The 16286-nt window shown below is 38.0% G+C and overlaps 1 protein-coding gene across 1 annotated transcript in view; it reads right to left on the reverse strand.

Moving 5' to 3' along the window:
- Positions 1 to 2938: 2938 nt before the first annotated feature.
- Positions 2939 to 16286, reverse strand: part of LOC134385707 (transmembrane protease serine 11A-like) — a 50794-nt gene continuing 37446 nt past the window's right edge. The window contains exons 8-9 of the mRNA XM_063107439.1: positions 11882 to 12024; positions 2939 to 3100 (exon numbers count right to left, since the gene is read on the reverse strand). Of these exons, the coding sequence (XP_062963509.1) occupies positions 2939 to 3100; positions 11882 to 12024 (305 nt within the window). The remainder of the gene's footprint in view (positions 3101 to 11881; positions 12025 to 16286) is intronic.

Here is a 16286-nt window from a genome sequence, read left to right on the forward strand (position 1 = left end):
TAGAGAAGGGTTGACGGTGAGGAGAGTGGTGGGAGTAGAGGAGATAATAACAATTGAATGTTAATAGTAGTGAATGATTATTCCAGGAAGTTTCATAGGCACTGCAGGCTATGACCTATTGGAGCGTGAAATTAGCTTAGTTGGTTGGGGTAAGCAGTTTTTAAAAAGTGGAACAGAAAATATTATATTTCATTGCACTTAATAAGGGTTAGTATTGCTTATGAAACTTTGTTTCAATTTTTATTATGTATGTATTTTGTTGTATATGTACAGAGCTGTGATGTAAAATATATTTCTGACTGTGACTTATGGTCATATAAAAGAAACTCTACTAGATGGTGGTTTTCATAAAATCCTGTCTTCACAGTAATGTTAATGTTTCTCTAGACTATACTCTAATTTAGGCAGAGAAATTCTCTGAGCACATTGTGTTGGGGAGATCAGTCTGTGTTTAAAATAGCCACTGACTGAGCCAGCATCAGTCATTTATTCTGCTATTTCTTTTAGAAACATGATAGTGAATCTTCAGTTTGATCAGTAAACTAGTTTTTGAATGCTCAATGTCATAAATTTGAGGCATCACTCATATTTCTAAAAATGATCAAATGACTTTAAAATAGTGATTCTCAACAGGGGGCAATTTTATCCCATAGGAGACATTTGCCAATGTCTGGAGATATTTTTGGTTATCATATTTTGGGGAAGGGGTATGCTACATGCATTTAGTGGGATACTGCTGAATATTCTACAAGACAGGGCAGCCCCCTTACAGCAAAGACTTGTCCAGACAAAAATGTCAAAATATCAACAGTGCCAAGGTTTAGAGCCCTGCTTCAGAATGATCCAAACTAGTTATTTAAAAGAAATGTAACGAAAAAAGAATGAAAACAAAGAACAACACAAAACCAAAACTGAAACCAAACCAAACAAAAAATAAAAGAAATATAATTCTTAACAACAGCTGAGAGATTTATGCTATTGGCCTAACACAAACTCAGTGATATTGTTTGTAGAATGCTCTGATCACCAGTTTTATTTGATTTAAAATGATGTATATATCAATATTTTCTTATATGTGACCCACAATGAAATGCTGTATGAAACAGTTTAGAAATACAAAGTTTACAACCTAAGGCCATTTCCTGAATCATAGCATTAAAAGTCAGAATTATATCTTACCACCATAAAATAGAATAATTTATATGCCTATGTATATTTATATATGAAGAAGCAACTTTGTAATGAAGTGAATTCAGAGATTGGCAGCCAGCTACCTAAGTGAATCCCATCATTTAAAATTCTCATTTTAAGACTGCCCTAATTTAAAGCAGATTCAATAGCACTTACTGAAAATTTTACAGATCTGATGATTCAATAAATGTTGACAGTCATAAGGGTATTTTATAAGGAAAAGAGAATGTGAAATTGGTACCTAGGTTCCAGGCCCATTGGTGATGTAAACTATCTATAGCTCAATCAAGTTATTTATTTTTACTGGTTTCAGTTCTCTTAGTCATAAGTGAGTTGGCCTGTATGTCTGTGTAATCTCTCTTAAATTAATTTCTATGAGTCTAAATTATGGATCAATTTCTTTTTATGAATGAATTACAAATCTCTTTCAGATTATTTTAGGATTATTTTTATGCCTTCTCAATAGTTCCAATGGTTTGACCTATATTTGGACTACATGAGTAAATGTCTCTCCAGCCCACACACCCTGATGTGTCGTGGGCCTCGCCAAGCAGAGTAACAGCTTTCAAAAAGCCTTCATTTAATTGTTTTATGGAATACATGAGTCTGACTCTCCTAATGACTTCATGAGGTACTTTACTTAGGTCCTATATTTTCTCTTTCAGACCACCTTGTTCATGTGCTCTATGTTATAGGGGCTCAACATTTATATGTATTTAAAAATGTTTTTTTAAAAACTGGGGTTTCATGGTTGCAGTCGTCAAGCTACTGCCAAAAGCCTTAGGGACTAATTGGCTGTAGCAACAGAAGAAAATAAAGTTTCTTTTTAAGGAGAAAGACAGTGCTCTTTGATTCTTCAAGGAAGTAAATTCTGTTTTTTTCTGCAGGTATTTAACCTTACAATAATAATGTACAAAATTGCTCTCTGGTGGTCAAAATATGTAACTACATCTATAAAATGTCAAGTTCGTGTGCCCTTGTGCTGGAGCTGCTCATGAAATTACCATCTCCCCCCAAGTTTTTGTGACAAAAATACATTTTTGATTAACTAATTACTGTATATATCAGACATTCTCTGTGTATATTTGTAAGGTAGGGATAACTGTATGTGTATGTGTGTGTTAAAAAATCTACCAAAAAATTAGAAAGGTTTCACAACTAAAACAGTTTAGAAGAGCTCTGGCTTGATTTACCATGACTTTGTTTCTTACATATAACTTCCTTCGAGTGTCCCTCAAATGGGTTTAGAAATAGCCAATTTATTTTTTATTGTGTGGAAAAATCTTTGTAAGATCTGGAAGAATAATGAAAAATAAATAAAAATATTTGTGAGCTGTGGAGAAATGTTAGGGAATTGCAAAAGAGTTTCATAAACTCTTTGAGAGTTCAAAAACTTTCTCACTTAAGGGGACACCCTTGACAAAGGCATTCAAAATCTCACAAACTGTCTTCAAAAATTTGTATTGCATCTCATACTCCAACTTTTGTGATTTCAAGAGCTGAGTATCTCGCTGTATTTTGCAAACCAGGCTAAACCGACCCATTTCTTTACAAATAAAAATCCCTTATAAATTGGCTATGGATTATTGGTTGATTAAGGTGATTCTAAAATAAATCATGTTGTGTGTCTTGTGTTGCCAGGTCAAGTGATTTAATCTCACTTCACTGTACTACACCTACCAAATATTTGGATTCTCATGCCTGTATGACCTGCATACAGGTCTCATTTTTTAATGTTTATAGTGAATCAGAGGCCTGTTTTTGAAGCAATCCAGTTTCGGTAATAAGTGACTTGTGTATACACTCCAGGTTTGTTCTTTTGACCACAGTTATCTCCCCAGCTCACTATTCCAATGAGATACCAGGTATCTTTAAGATCCTTTGCAACTAAAGGTCCCCCAGAGTCACCCTGAAAATAAAAAAAAGAAAAGAGAAAGAAAATCAGCTGAACATAAAGGTTATTGTTTAAGATATTTTGATGAACCACATATTTTATTACTAGACGGTACATGCATAAATTACCAAAATAGAATAATTAATTGAAACATGGATTTCAAAATTATAAAGAGCCTTAAGATTCGATTCTCCACATTTTAATTAATTAATTTTTTATTTTTTAATTGAAAAGTAATTGATTATACATATTCATGGGGTACAGAGTTGACTATTGGTATTTGTAGGCAGTATATGGTGGTCAAATCAGTATTATTAGCATATTCTTTATTATAATTCATAATTATTCTTTATGCCCATCACCCAATTTCTCCCTAACCTTCTCACGCTCCCCTCTTTCCACCTCTAGTAGCCATAGCTCTGTTCTCTCCTTCTGAAAGTTCATTGTATTGTGGTTTCTCTCTCTCTCTCTCTCCGCCTTCCCTCCCTCCCTCCCATTCCATTCCATTCCATTCCATTCCATTCCATTCACTTCCTTCTTAGTTCCCACTTATGAGTGAGAACATGTGCTATTTCTTTTCTTGGGCTTAGCTTATTTCATTTAACATAATTTTCTCCAAACTCATCCATGTTACTGTGAATGGCAGAATTTCATTCTTGTTTATGGCTGAATAGTATTCCATTGTGTATATATGCCACATTTTCCTTATCTAGTCATCCATCAATGGACATATAAGTTGGTTCCATATCTTGGCTGTTGTAAATAGAGCTGCAATGAACATGAGAGTACAGGTTTCCCTTTGATATGATGGTTTCCATTCCTTTGAGTATATACCCAGTAATGGGATTGCTGGATCATATGGTAGCTCTATCTGTAGTTGTTTGAGAACCTTCTGTACTATTTTCCATAATGGCTATACTAATTTACAGTCTCACCAACAGTGTTGAAGAGTTCTGCTTTCTCTGCATTCTCGCCAGAATTTATTGTTCTCTTTTTGAAAATAGCCAGTCTAACTGGAGTGAGATGAATTTTCCAAATTTTTAAATTAAATCTTATTTTTGTTAGAGTAAACAACATACAGTTTTTTAAAAAAAGAAAAAGGGAAAAAATATGAAGAGGCTTAAAAAAGCAATCATATGTCTATATATCCTCATCCAGTCTGTTCCCCAAAGGTAGTCATGCTTCATGCTTGTTTAATAATTTCTTATGGTATCTAAATCCTCATCACTAAATAATATGCTCAAATTGCTTTCTAGATTTAGATAGTATATATATTGATTTTCTGCTATGTAGGTAAGGATTAAGCTGTTTTACAACCTCTGCAACTTTCTCTCACCACATCTTTACATTATAGCATCTTCCCTTTTGGTTAAATTAATAGCCAGTGTTTACACTGATGTCATTTTGTAAATTCTATTTATTAATAAGTCAAGTAACATATTTGGATCATGTTACCTTTCTTTGGCAGACTTTGATTTCCTAGAATTAATAGCACACTCTTTTTTATTTGGCTAGTTTTCATTCCTTTTTTTTTTTTTTTTTTTTGCTGGCCTGTGCAGGGATCAAACCCTGGACCTTGTTATTACCATCACCACGCTCTAACCAACTGGCTAGATTGGCTAGTTTTCTATGTGCCTGTGGCAAATGTTGAATGCTCCAAAAGATCTACCAAGGTCTAATAATAATTGTTACTAATGCTGAAGGACATTAGATAATTTGTCAGTTTTTTTACTTTCAATGGTGTCCCCCCATCTCAACACACAGATAGATTCTCTCTCTCTCTCTCTCTCTCTCTCACACACACACACACACACACACACACACACACCACACACACACACACACACACACACACACACACAACACACACACACACACACTCTACACAAACCTTCCCTTTCTTCTGCTCTAATTTGGACTGGTTACTTTAAGCCTGGTGCAGAACTGTGATCCTGGGACTATCTGTCACCCTCCATTGCATTGGATTCACAATGTTTTTGTCTCATGTCTTCCACTTTCCTGATTTTCTCCCTCATTTTTCTGAGGTACTGTCCCAGGTGGTTTCCTAAGAAGGAGGGTATGGGAGGTACATTTTTTGCGAGTCATTGCTTGTCTAAAGTCCTTATTCTACTCTAACATTTGGTAATTAATTTGCATGGGCTGGAGTTTAGGTCAATATCATTTTCCCTTTGAATACATTTCCCAATGTCTTCCTATCTTCTAGTGTTACTGTTGAGAAGTTCTATGAGGGTCTGATGCTTCTTCCTGCAAAGCTTTAAGGTGGTTCTCTTTATTCCTAAGCTTTGGACATTTTACAATGGTGTGTGTTGGAAAGAACCTCCTCATTTATTGTGTCCAGCACTAGTTGGGCCCTTTTTCAATAGGAGATATATAAGCTTCAGAACTAAAAATGTTCTTTATTATTTCTTTAATAATGTACTCCCATGTTTTCTATTTTCAGAATTCCTATTCATTTGATTTTTTAAAGTTCTCTTGTTATTTTCTTTCTCTTTGTCTTTTTGTTCTTTCTGAGAGATTTCCTTGATTTTATCTTCCAATTCTTCCACTGGATTTGTAAAATTTTTATTATATTACTGCTACATTTCCAGAGCTGATTCTTACTCTTTGATTGGTTTTAGAGTAAGGTTCTAGAGACCAGATTGAAAGCTCTGTCCTTGTGTGTTGGGTGATGCTATAATTAGAATGTGTCCCCCCAAAATTTATGTGTTAGAAACTTAATCCCAAATGTAACAGTGTTGAGAGGCTGGACTTTTAAAAGGTGATTAGATCATGAGGACTTTTCCCTCATGAATGGATTAATGCCATTCATTATCAGAGGAGTGGGTTAGTGATAAAAAGATGAATTCAGCCCTATTTCTCTCCCTCCCTTTCTCTGTGTTCTCTTGTTTTTCCACCTTCCATTTCCGCCATGGGATGATGCAGCAAAAAGGCCCTTGCCAGAGGCAGTACCTTGACCTTGAGCTTCCCAGCCTCTAGAACTATAAGAAACAAATAAATATCTGTTCCATATAAATTATCCAGTCTCAGGTACTCTGTTATAGCAGCACAAAATGGATTAAGACAGGTGGGTAGGGGGCTTCTTGGCTAATGTTCTTTATTCTGGTGATAGTCTCTCAGAAATCAGTATGTGTGTCTTTTCTCTAGACTGTGGGCTTCTCTAGAAAAGAACTCTGAAATCTGCATTGGGAGAAAGTTGCAGGAGTGGTACTCACCTGCCTGCACCACTTTGGGATAGGCCGTGGGGAGAGGTTGAGGGCTGTTTTATACTATCCCCACCTTTTCAGCCACATGACTCCCCACTGCTCTCTGCTGTCTGGAGCAACTGAGTTTAAGGGCTTCAGATTCAACTGCTACAGAAAACATAGAGTTTATATGTTTGGAGGGAGGGATGCTGACAGGTGAGAGTGGAGGGACTGTTCAGCTGGTTGTTCAGGGTAGAGAGAAATGGGGGGTCCCAAGTACTCTTTGTGAAGTCTTTAACCATTCCTGCCTATTTTCTAGCTCACGCCTGGTCCCAACCTTCATCATTATGTGATCTCTCAAGATGCTGATGTTTACTTAAAACGGGTATTCCATACCCTCTCCAACCAAGACATTTATGTATTAATCTCTCCTGTGCTAAGTCAGTTAAAACTCCTCTATCTTCTCTCCCTCTTTCAAAATTTTCTTGGAATCTCTTTCCAGCTTTCTTACTTTTTGTTTGTTTGTTTGTTTCTTTTTTTTTTTTGTGATGGATAAGGGGATCGTAACCCTTGGCTTGGTGTCACTGCACCGCGCTCAGCCAGTGAGCGCACCAGCCAGCCCTATATAGGATCCGAACCCGTGGCCTCGGCACTCCCAGTGCCGCACTCTTCCGAGTGAGCCACAGGGTCAGCCCCGTTTTTATTTCTTATAGGTTAATATCTTTAAAAAAAAAATTAAGTGCAATTTGTAGATATACAAAAAGCTGTGTTTTGTAGATAATGCAAAACAATTTTTCAAAATGATTGTTCTACTTTTGTCTTCCTTTAAAGTAATTTTAGTGGGTTTTGGAAAGTAGCAGAATGAGTTTGAACACAAAATTCAAACTTTATTGTGAATAAAAACCATGTGGGGAGTTTTGTAAATGCAGATCTCTGATGTCCACTTCTGAAGATTCTGTTGGCCGAGGGTAGGATTCAGGATCTGTGTTTTTTTTTGTTTGTTTGTTTTTTGTCTTTTTGTGACCAGCCGCACTGCGCTCAGCCAGTAAGCGCACCGTCCATCCTTATATAGGATACGAACCCACGGCGGGCGCCGCACTCTCCCGAGTGCGCCACGGGGTCGGCCCCAGGATCTGTGTTTTTAACAAATACCCCAATAGATTCTGTTGAGGTCATCTGCAGTACGTTTTTAAACTGTGAGTTTATACAGATTATAGACAGATTATGGCTCAATAGTATTACTCTTTCCTCTCTTTTTCTTTTCTTTGCTAATTCTCATCTCCTCTTAATTAAGTAATCAATCACTCAAGAAAAATTCAATGACCAAGGAGCCTCTGCAGTCCTTATTGCCTATCTGAAGAGGCAGGCACAAGGGCACCAAGCAGCTACATCATGACAGAAAATGGTGAGTGCCAAACAAAGGTCCCAGCTAATAATACAAAAGGACAGAGACAAGGGATGTAGTGGGGACGGGCCTAGAAGCTGTCACAACAAAGAAGTAGGAATCAAGCTAAAACTTGGGCTGTAAATGGGTGGGAGGTCAGCTGACATTGTAGATGAGGAAATGGAGTGGGCACACGTCCAGCAGACACTCACTTGCGTGTCTCAAAGCACCTCGAACCTGACATGGCTGACTTGGAGTCATGATCTCTCTTCCTGGATCGGGACTTTGCCATGCTTCCTTAACTTGTTGATTGGTACCACAATCTCTGCAGTTACTCAAGCCAGATATTTATTTTATCTTTATTTCTTTTACCCAGAAATTTATATATATATTGCTGCACTTCTCCCTCTCTTTCCAACCATATGGAACTTGTCCTTCATTCATCAATTTTACCTCCTAAAACTCTATTTATCTCTGTCTCTATGCCACCTTTTAGTCCAACTTACCATATTTCACCTGGATTTTTGCAATCTGTGCTGATTGATCTGCTATGGCTCTTCTCCAAATTTTCTCCATATTGTGACCAGGATGATTTTCACAGTATTCAAATTTGATTTTACCACCCCTTGAATTTAACAAATATCTAACTAGTACTTACTGTAAGCCACACAGTGTTTTGAGAGCTTTGCACATATTAACTAATTTAATATAAACTTATTTAACAAAATTCTCTTGATTTAAACTTTATAATGGCTTTCCATTGCCCTTAGGAAAAAGAGCAAAATATTTAATGTGGCTCGTAGGCCCTGCACAGTCTGGCCTCACACCAACTCTCCTGCCTCACCCTGCACCATGGGCCCCACACGTTCTGTGTCCCACCACACGGTCTTCTTTCAGTTCCTAGAATTCTCCCTACCCCCATCCTCATGTGCAGTCTTCCTAGTTAACTCCTACTTCTCTTCTAGGTACTAGCTAAGCTGCAGTCACCCTTCGGCTCCACTCCTGCTAGTCATGTTCATTTCTCATGTATACTCGTAGAAACATGACTTTTTCCTTCCAAACATTCTTTTTTTTTAGTTATCTTCTTTTCATTATAGCATAATTTTTTGATTCATGCAAATCTGGTCCACTAGAGTAGTTCCCTGAAAGTAGGTTCCATGCAGGTTTTTGCTCATGATTGTATTTCCAGTACCCTGAGTATATGGTACATGGCACATAGTAGGGTTCTTAGGCATTTTTTGCATGAATAAACGAAGAGACTTAGAATGAATAAAACAATGATCAGGGATAATTCTGGATTAATTTTGCTATTCATTATGTTCCCAACTACATGAATTTAAATTATGGGTCCTCCAGAATAATGTTGCAAACACCCACCTGCTGTTTTCTGAAATGACTTTGAATGCTGTCTTGGGAGAGCTTTCCAATCAGCGTGGCTGCTGCCTCTGTGATGGTTATAACTAGGGATCTTTCTTTTTGTAAACTCTTGACTGAACTAGACAGCAGCAGAATCACAGATCTGGACTAAGCTGTCAAAGCCCTTCGTTTTTGGCTTTTGTTTCAGCAATTCTTATCCTTTTGTCATTGTGTTTGAGGCTTGCCTGGCTGGACCTTTGGTTGAAAAACTAAGTGCTCTCTCTCTCTTCTTTTCTCCCACAGCAGACTCTGGGACCAATCCTGAATACATAAGAAGGGATTTACTGAGTTCTAGATCAATATTTGGTAAATTTGAGAAAGTCAATTGGTTAGAGCATGGTGCTGATGACACCAAGGTCAAGGGTTTGGATCCCTGTACTGGCCAGCTACCAAAAAACAGCAAAAAAAAAAAAAAAAAGTCAAGCTGATATTGGTGGATTGAACTTCTGTTTTATCAGACAGACTAAGCCCTTCACCATTTGCCCCAACTATAATCACTGTACCCCTGTGTTGGATCCTTGTGCCTCAGTCACTTCCCTGATAACTTCCCCAATTTTCTATACATAGAGCTTTGTCTTATTACTCCCCTACACAGTCAGGCAGGAATCCTATCTCTGCTCCCCAGTCCAGGGAAGCCTCTCTATGGCCACCAATCCTTTCTGAGCCTTATCACCAATCTCACGGTTTGCCTGGATTCCCATATCCTGTGTGCTCCAAGACTCCTGCTGCCACTTTCCGCTTGTTTCCCACAGCGTGCGGCTCTCACTGGAGTCCCTTGTCTCTGCATTCTTGGCAACTGAGCCTAGCTGTGTACCAGGTCCTGCTCCTGCCCAGCTATAGGCTACAGAACTCCCTGTTCCTTTTCTAGTAGAGGTTGCCTCTGTCATACAGTTTGAGGGACTCTGGGAAGGGTGTTCTGCCACCTGATATCAATAGCATTCCCATTGTGTCATCATGTAGAGTCACCTCTTTGGAGTTTTCAGGAATCTCATGTTAAAATGCAAGTGCCTCCAGGAAGAAACACACTCCTGCCTTTGCTGGAAAATACACATGCTGGATAGATGTTGGATGACAGAGGAGGCCACTGGGAAGGACACTGGAATATTCACAGCATGGCCTAATCTACATTCTCAGAGTTAAGTAGTTCTCTCACCTCTAACGCCGAGACCCAGTAGATTATTTAGGATTCTCTCAGATATGAATTGTGATTTTATGTCTTCATAATTTTGGCTATGCTCCTTCTCTTTTCTATCATATTCTTTTCTTATTCTGTAGTTGGGTAAGTGCTATTTATTCTTCTGGCCTCATTTAAATATCATCTCTCTGATATTGTTTCAAAAATGTTCCCTTGAAGGAAAAAAATATTTGCCCTCCATTATATCATTTATAACATCACTTCATAGTTTAGTGTACATGACTGTTTCCTTTCTAGAATATGAACCCTTTAAGGAAAAGAACTTTGCTTTATTAATCTTTGGATTTCTGGTTACTAAGAAATTTTAACTTTTTTTTTTTTATTCCACATATAAGTAAGAACATGTGGTATTCATCTTTATGTGCCTGACTTATTTCATGAACATAATGTCTTCTAGGCTCATCCATGTTGCTGTAAATGACAGGATTTCATTCTTTTTCATGTCTAAGTAATATTCCATTGTGTTTATATACCATGTTTTCTTTATCCATTCATCTGTCAGTGGACAGCTAGGTTGAATCCATACCCTGGCTATTGTAAATAGTGCTGCAGTAAACATGGGGGTGCAGATATCTCTTTGGTATGCTAATTCTCTTTCCTTTGGATAAATACCCAGTAGTGGGATTGCTGGTTCATATAGTAGTTATATTTTTAGTTTTTTGAGGAATCTTCATACAGTTTTCCATAATGGCTGTATTAATTTACAGTCCCACCAACAGTGTATAAGAAGCGTTCCCCTTTCTCCACATCCTCGCCAGCATTTGTTATTTTCTGGTTTTTTGATAATAGCCAGTCTAACTGGGGTGAGATGATATCTCATTGTGGTTTTGATTTGCATTTCCCTGATGATTAGTGATGTCGAGCATTTTTTCATGTATCTGTTGGCCATTTGTATATCTTCTTTTGAGAAATGTCTGTTCAGGTCATTTGCCCATTTTAAAATCAAATTATTATTATTATTATTTGCCGTTAAATTGTTTGAGTTTCTTGTATATTCTGGATATTAATCCCTTGTCAGAAAAATAAGTTGAACTTTTAGAAGTAGAGAGTAGAATTACAGTTACTAGATGCTGGGAAGGGTGGGGTTGGGGGGAAAGTGAGAGGGTGGTAAATGGACACAAAATTACAGCTAGATAGGAAAAATAAATTCTAGTGGTCTACAGTAGGGCTAGGCATCTATAACTAACAATAATTTATTGTAAGTTCTAAAATGGTTGGAACAGAGGAGCTCAAATGTTCTCATCATAAAAAATGATAAATTTATACAATGATGAATATGCTAACTACCCTGATTTGATCATTATACATTGTATATATGTGTTAGAATAGAACTGTACCACATAAATATGTACAATCAATATACAAAGAAGAAATTTTAATTTTTTTGATTAGTTTGGTAGCATCAAAGAAACTCTGTGCTTACTTCGTTTTGCTTAATAAAACATTTAAAAATATGTTTGTGCTGTAAAATTTGCATTTGTAACTTTTTCAAGCTGACATGATATCCGTATTTGTACTAACATAAACAACACAGAATATTTCCTGGACCAGATAAAAGTTTTTAACTTAGTGATATCAAAATAATCTTTCCAACTTACCCTGCAGGCATCGTAAATTCCTTCCAGATATCCGGCACAAAACATTCCAAATTTTATATCATCACCATACACCTGTGGTTGCTTGCACACATCATCACTTATGATTTTCAATCTGGCTTCTCGAAGATCATTTTGGGATTCCCCTTAAGGAAAAACAGTCATTTTAGTATTTACAGTCAGCATCCTCAGTGAGAATGAAGTGAGCAGAGTTTTTTCCTAACCTTTTTCATACTAAAGTTGTCAGTACAGAATGAGGTTAATATTAACAGTTCCTAGAGAAAAGAATTTCTGGTTAAAATCTGGAACATTTAAGGATAATTATTGTCTTGTCACATTTTTATAAATATCTCTACAAGCAAGAAAACCATTTGGTTTCTTTTTCTGGAAAATTCTTGTACCTTTATTTTAAAAACAATGAGTTTCATGAGTTTATTCCTTTTTGTTTTTGTTTCCTGCTGGACTGTACAGGGATCAAACCCTGGACCTTGGTGTTATCAGCACCGTGCTCTAACCAATTGAGCAAACTGGTCAGCTCCATCATTCCATTTTGTGGATTCCAGATTGTCCCCAGAAATTTTGCATGCTTAGATAGTTTTCTCCCTTGGCTCAACTGAATAACTATAAAATTACGCACATTTATTTTATCCTTTACATCTTATGGAGAGCTTTTGCATACATAATGGCATTAAATGGCTATGATTTCACTTCTTATGTGTTACAATTGGGGGCTCCAGATTGTAAACTAGATCCTGAGTTGTAGAAGCCAATATTATGGCAGGCAGACTAGCTAGAAAACTAAGAATAGCACAGACATCAGGTTTCTTTATACCAAACCATATACTGGTTGAGAAATCATGACACTGTGGCTGGAAGAATTCTAGGATGATCCCCCAAATTCCTGTGTGATTCCTTTCCCATTCAGTATGGGCAGGATATGTGAATATGATGGTTGTGCTTGATGGCAAAGGAGAGGAAACTTTGCAGGTGTAATAAAATCTCTAATCAGTATGACGTTGAGTTAATCAAAGGGAGATTATCCAAGATGGGTCTGCCCTAATCAGGTGAGCCTCTTCAAAGAGGGCTTGGGCCTTTCCTGAGATACTTTTCTAATGGTGGTGGAGAAGCAAGCTGCCATGTGGTCTACACCTGCAAGAAATGGAATTCTTCCAGCAACCAGTGGGCTTGAAGAGAACCTTGAGCAGCAGATGACATCACAACCCCATCTGACACCTTGACTGCAGTTTTATGAGACCCTGAGAAGAGGACTTAAGCTGTGTCTGAACTTCTGACTCATGGAAAACTGTGAAACAGTAATAAATGCTGTTTTTAGCTCTTAAGTTTCTGGTAATTTGTTACACAGTAATACAAAATTAATATAGACACCAATTTCTTTAGAAGACCATTTCAAGATTTATTTCTGGAGAGGTGTTTGCAAACACATTTTAAAGAGCTCAGGAAGCTTCTGGTCAAGATGGTGGAATAGATGGTCCCCAGTGTCACTCTCTCCCACAAATCAACCAATTTACAACTATTGGAAAGCAATGACAGCCAAGCTGGGGCTGCTGGAGCTCAGGGGAAGAGGAGGAGAGACCTACAGAGTTCAAAAAGGTGGGAGAAGCCATGATGAGAGAAAGAAAAAACCAGTCTGACCATTTTGTGCTGCAGCTGCTTTAAGGCTGGAGCTGCTGAGCACATGGAGCAAGAGGCGGCCAAAGCCACAGCTGTGTCCTTCAGATGAAGTTGCTTGGAGGCAGCAGGGGAGAAGAGGGACTTGGTGGGCCCCAAGCCAGCCGTACCACCAACAGCGTTCCTGTGGACCCACATAGGACTGAGGAGCCACAACAGTCCCATGGGAAGTTTTTGGAGCACAGGAGGTGGGGGAGATGGGCCCATGGAGGGAACACTGGGGCACAGCAAGGACAGCTGATCTGCACCCCAATCAGTGCAGTACCACTGAGAGGAGACTAGTCAGGAATACTGAATTGCAAGTGGTGCAGTTTGGTGACAAAGACTCAGACCCAGACCAGTGTTTCTACACAACCCAGGTGCACCAGATTTCACCAGATCCAGAAGTACCAAAGTCAACCATTAAAACCTGAGCTGCACAAAAGCCTTCCCTAGGGAACCAGCAGCAAAGCAACAATTTAGCCCAACCAGAGAGCTCAAGTACTAGTCCCCACAGGAAGTTCCCCCATTTTAGAAGTAAGCAAAGGACAACAAATTACTTCCAGTGCAGAGTTTAAGTGGTGGGAACAGCAAATAATCCAACACAGAATTGAAAGAAAAATCAAAGTCCCCACGACCAGAGACAAACTTTGATAACTAGTAAAGGTCTCATTTCACCAAAGAACATCTATAACACCTACAAGGACCAGAAGTCCCCTGGGCTACCAAGCCATGAAGTGGGGAGGGCAGAGGTCCTCAGCCATGCCCTTTGACACCTGCAACAAGTTCCAAGGATGGAGGCCTTGGGCCTTGGCCACACCCCCTGACAAGTGCAACCACTCCAGCGATGACCACTGAGCCACCGCAGGAGGTGACCTGGGCTCTCCTGAGCTGGGGTGGTCAGGGGTGAGGCCCTTGTCCACTCCCCTCCCCATGCTCAACTAGCCCAGTGATGACCAGCACACCTCAGCAAGAAGGGCCCCGGGTTCCTGAGCTGGGGTGGCGGGGAGCGAGGGCTGTTGCCACACCCCTCTGACATCTTCAACTAGCCCAGCAATAACCAACTCACCACTGGAAGCCCACTGGTCTCCCCTGTGGGAATGTGGGGGGTGCCACAGGCCTCAATCCCACCCCACTTTCTTCCATCTCATTTCCTTCCCCTTTCCCCCTCCCTCTCAACTGCTCTACAACAACATCCTATAATGTAAAAAAATAATATTAATAAAATTTAAAAGTGCTCAGAAAATGAGTTAAATGCAGAAATGTGCTAAGAGATTATTCAAGTTATTCTGCCCTCTAAATACTTTTTTTTTTTTTTTTTGCCTACTACATTATCAATTAAAAAAATTCATGTCCATTGCTGAGAAGGGCAAGGTGAAATTGACAATCTACATATTGCAGGTGATAGTGTAAATTTATAACCTTTTCAGCAAACTAATTGATAAATTTATTTCAAGTTATAAAAGCATAGTCCATAAATTCTGGACATCTCTGAATATATCTTATCTACTGTGGGAATGCTTCATGACATTTCTTACAAAGTATTAATTTTATTGAAGCAGCTTTTTATTTCTTAATCTTCTTTATTATTTCCTTATATTTAATTTCATTCATTTCTACTCTTTATTATTTCCTTTCTTCTGCTTGTTTTAGGTTTATTTTTCTCTCTTCTAATTTCTTGAAATGGGAACTTAGATTATTAATTTTAGATCTTTTTTCTTTTATAATGAATGCATTTGCTATAAATTTCCCCCTTCACACTATGAGGGGTCTTCAAAATGTTCAAGGAAAAATGTGTATTATCTTTTAATTCTATTTTTCCATGAACTTAAAAGAACCTCATATTTTAGGAGTATCCTGCATGCATCTCTATACGTATTTTTCATTTTCATTCACTTTCATGTATTTTAAATTTTTCTTAGGGACTTTCTCTTTATTTACAGGTGTGTTTAATTTCTAACCATTTGGAGAATTTCCTCTTTTATTTCTGTTACTGATTCCTAGTTTAATTCCATTATGGTCAGAGAACATACTTCGTATGGTTTCAATTCTTTTAAATTTTTAAGTTTTGTTTTATGGATCTGGATATGGTCTGTCTTGGTGAGTTATCTATAAGTGCTTGTAATGAGGGTGTATACTACTGTTGTTGAATGGAATGTTCTGTAAACGTCAGATTCTATTGCTACTCACAAAGCATTATGGCAGGTGTATTTCTCAGCTAACCTCAACCTCCTGGCAAAAAAAAAAAAAAAAAAGATTCTTCCCACCAAGCCAAAGGATTTGTGATGTCCCTCCTTTCATTATGAAGCAGAGATTGCAAATCCTATCTTAGGAGAAAACCCATCTGAGGGAGTACAGATGTGGGTGTTAGGACTGCTGTTCTACTCTACTGGGATTAATAAATTATGGGTAATATTTTCTGTGATTGGTAATATGATCCTAAAGAAAGCAATGCATAGCTTGTATAAGATGGAACAAAACAAAATGGGACATCTGGAAAAAAAATCTGTATTCCTGGCTGCTTTAGCAAAAGGTTATTCCTAGTTCCTTAGTGGAGACTGGGAATTAAAAGCTTATTCTTTACAGTTTGTTAAGAAAATTATATAGAGTTCTGTGAATGGGTTTTGTCATTCTTGGAAAGCCCTTTTTCATCTGGACCACATCATAGAATATAGAGTGTGCCTGACTGAGAATGCCTAAAACATCCTATAACTAAATTGTTACTATTTCTTAGGAGATT

Source organism: Cynocephalus volans, chromosome 9 (assembly GCF_027409185.1).
Source record: "Cynocephalus volans isolate mCynVol1 chromosome 9, mCynVol1.pri, whole genome shotgun sequence".
NCBI classification, from domain to species: domain Eukaryota; kingdom Metazoa; phylum Chordata; class Mammalia; order Dermoptera; family Cynocephalidae; genus Cynocephalus; species Cynocephalus volans.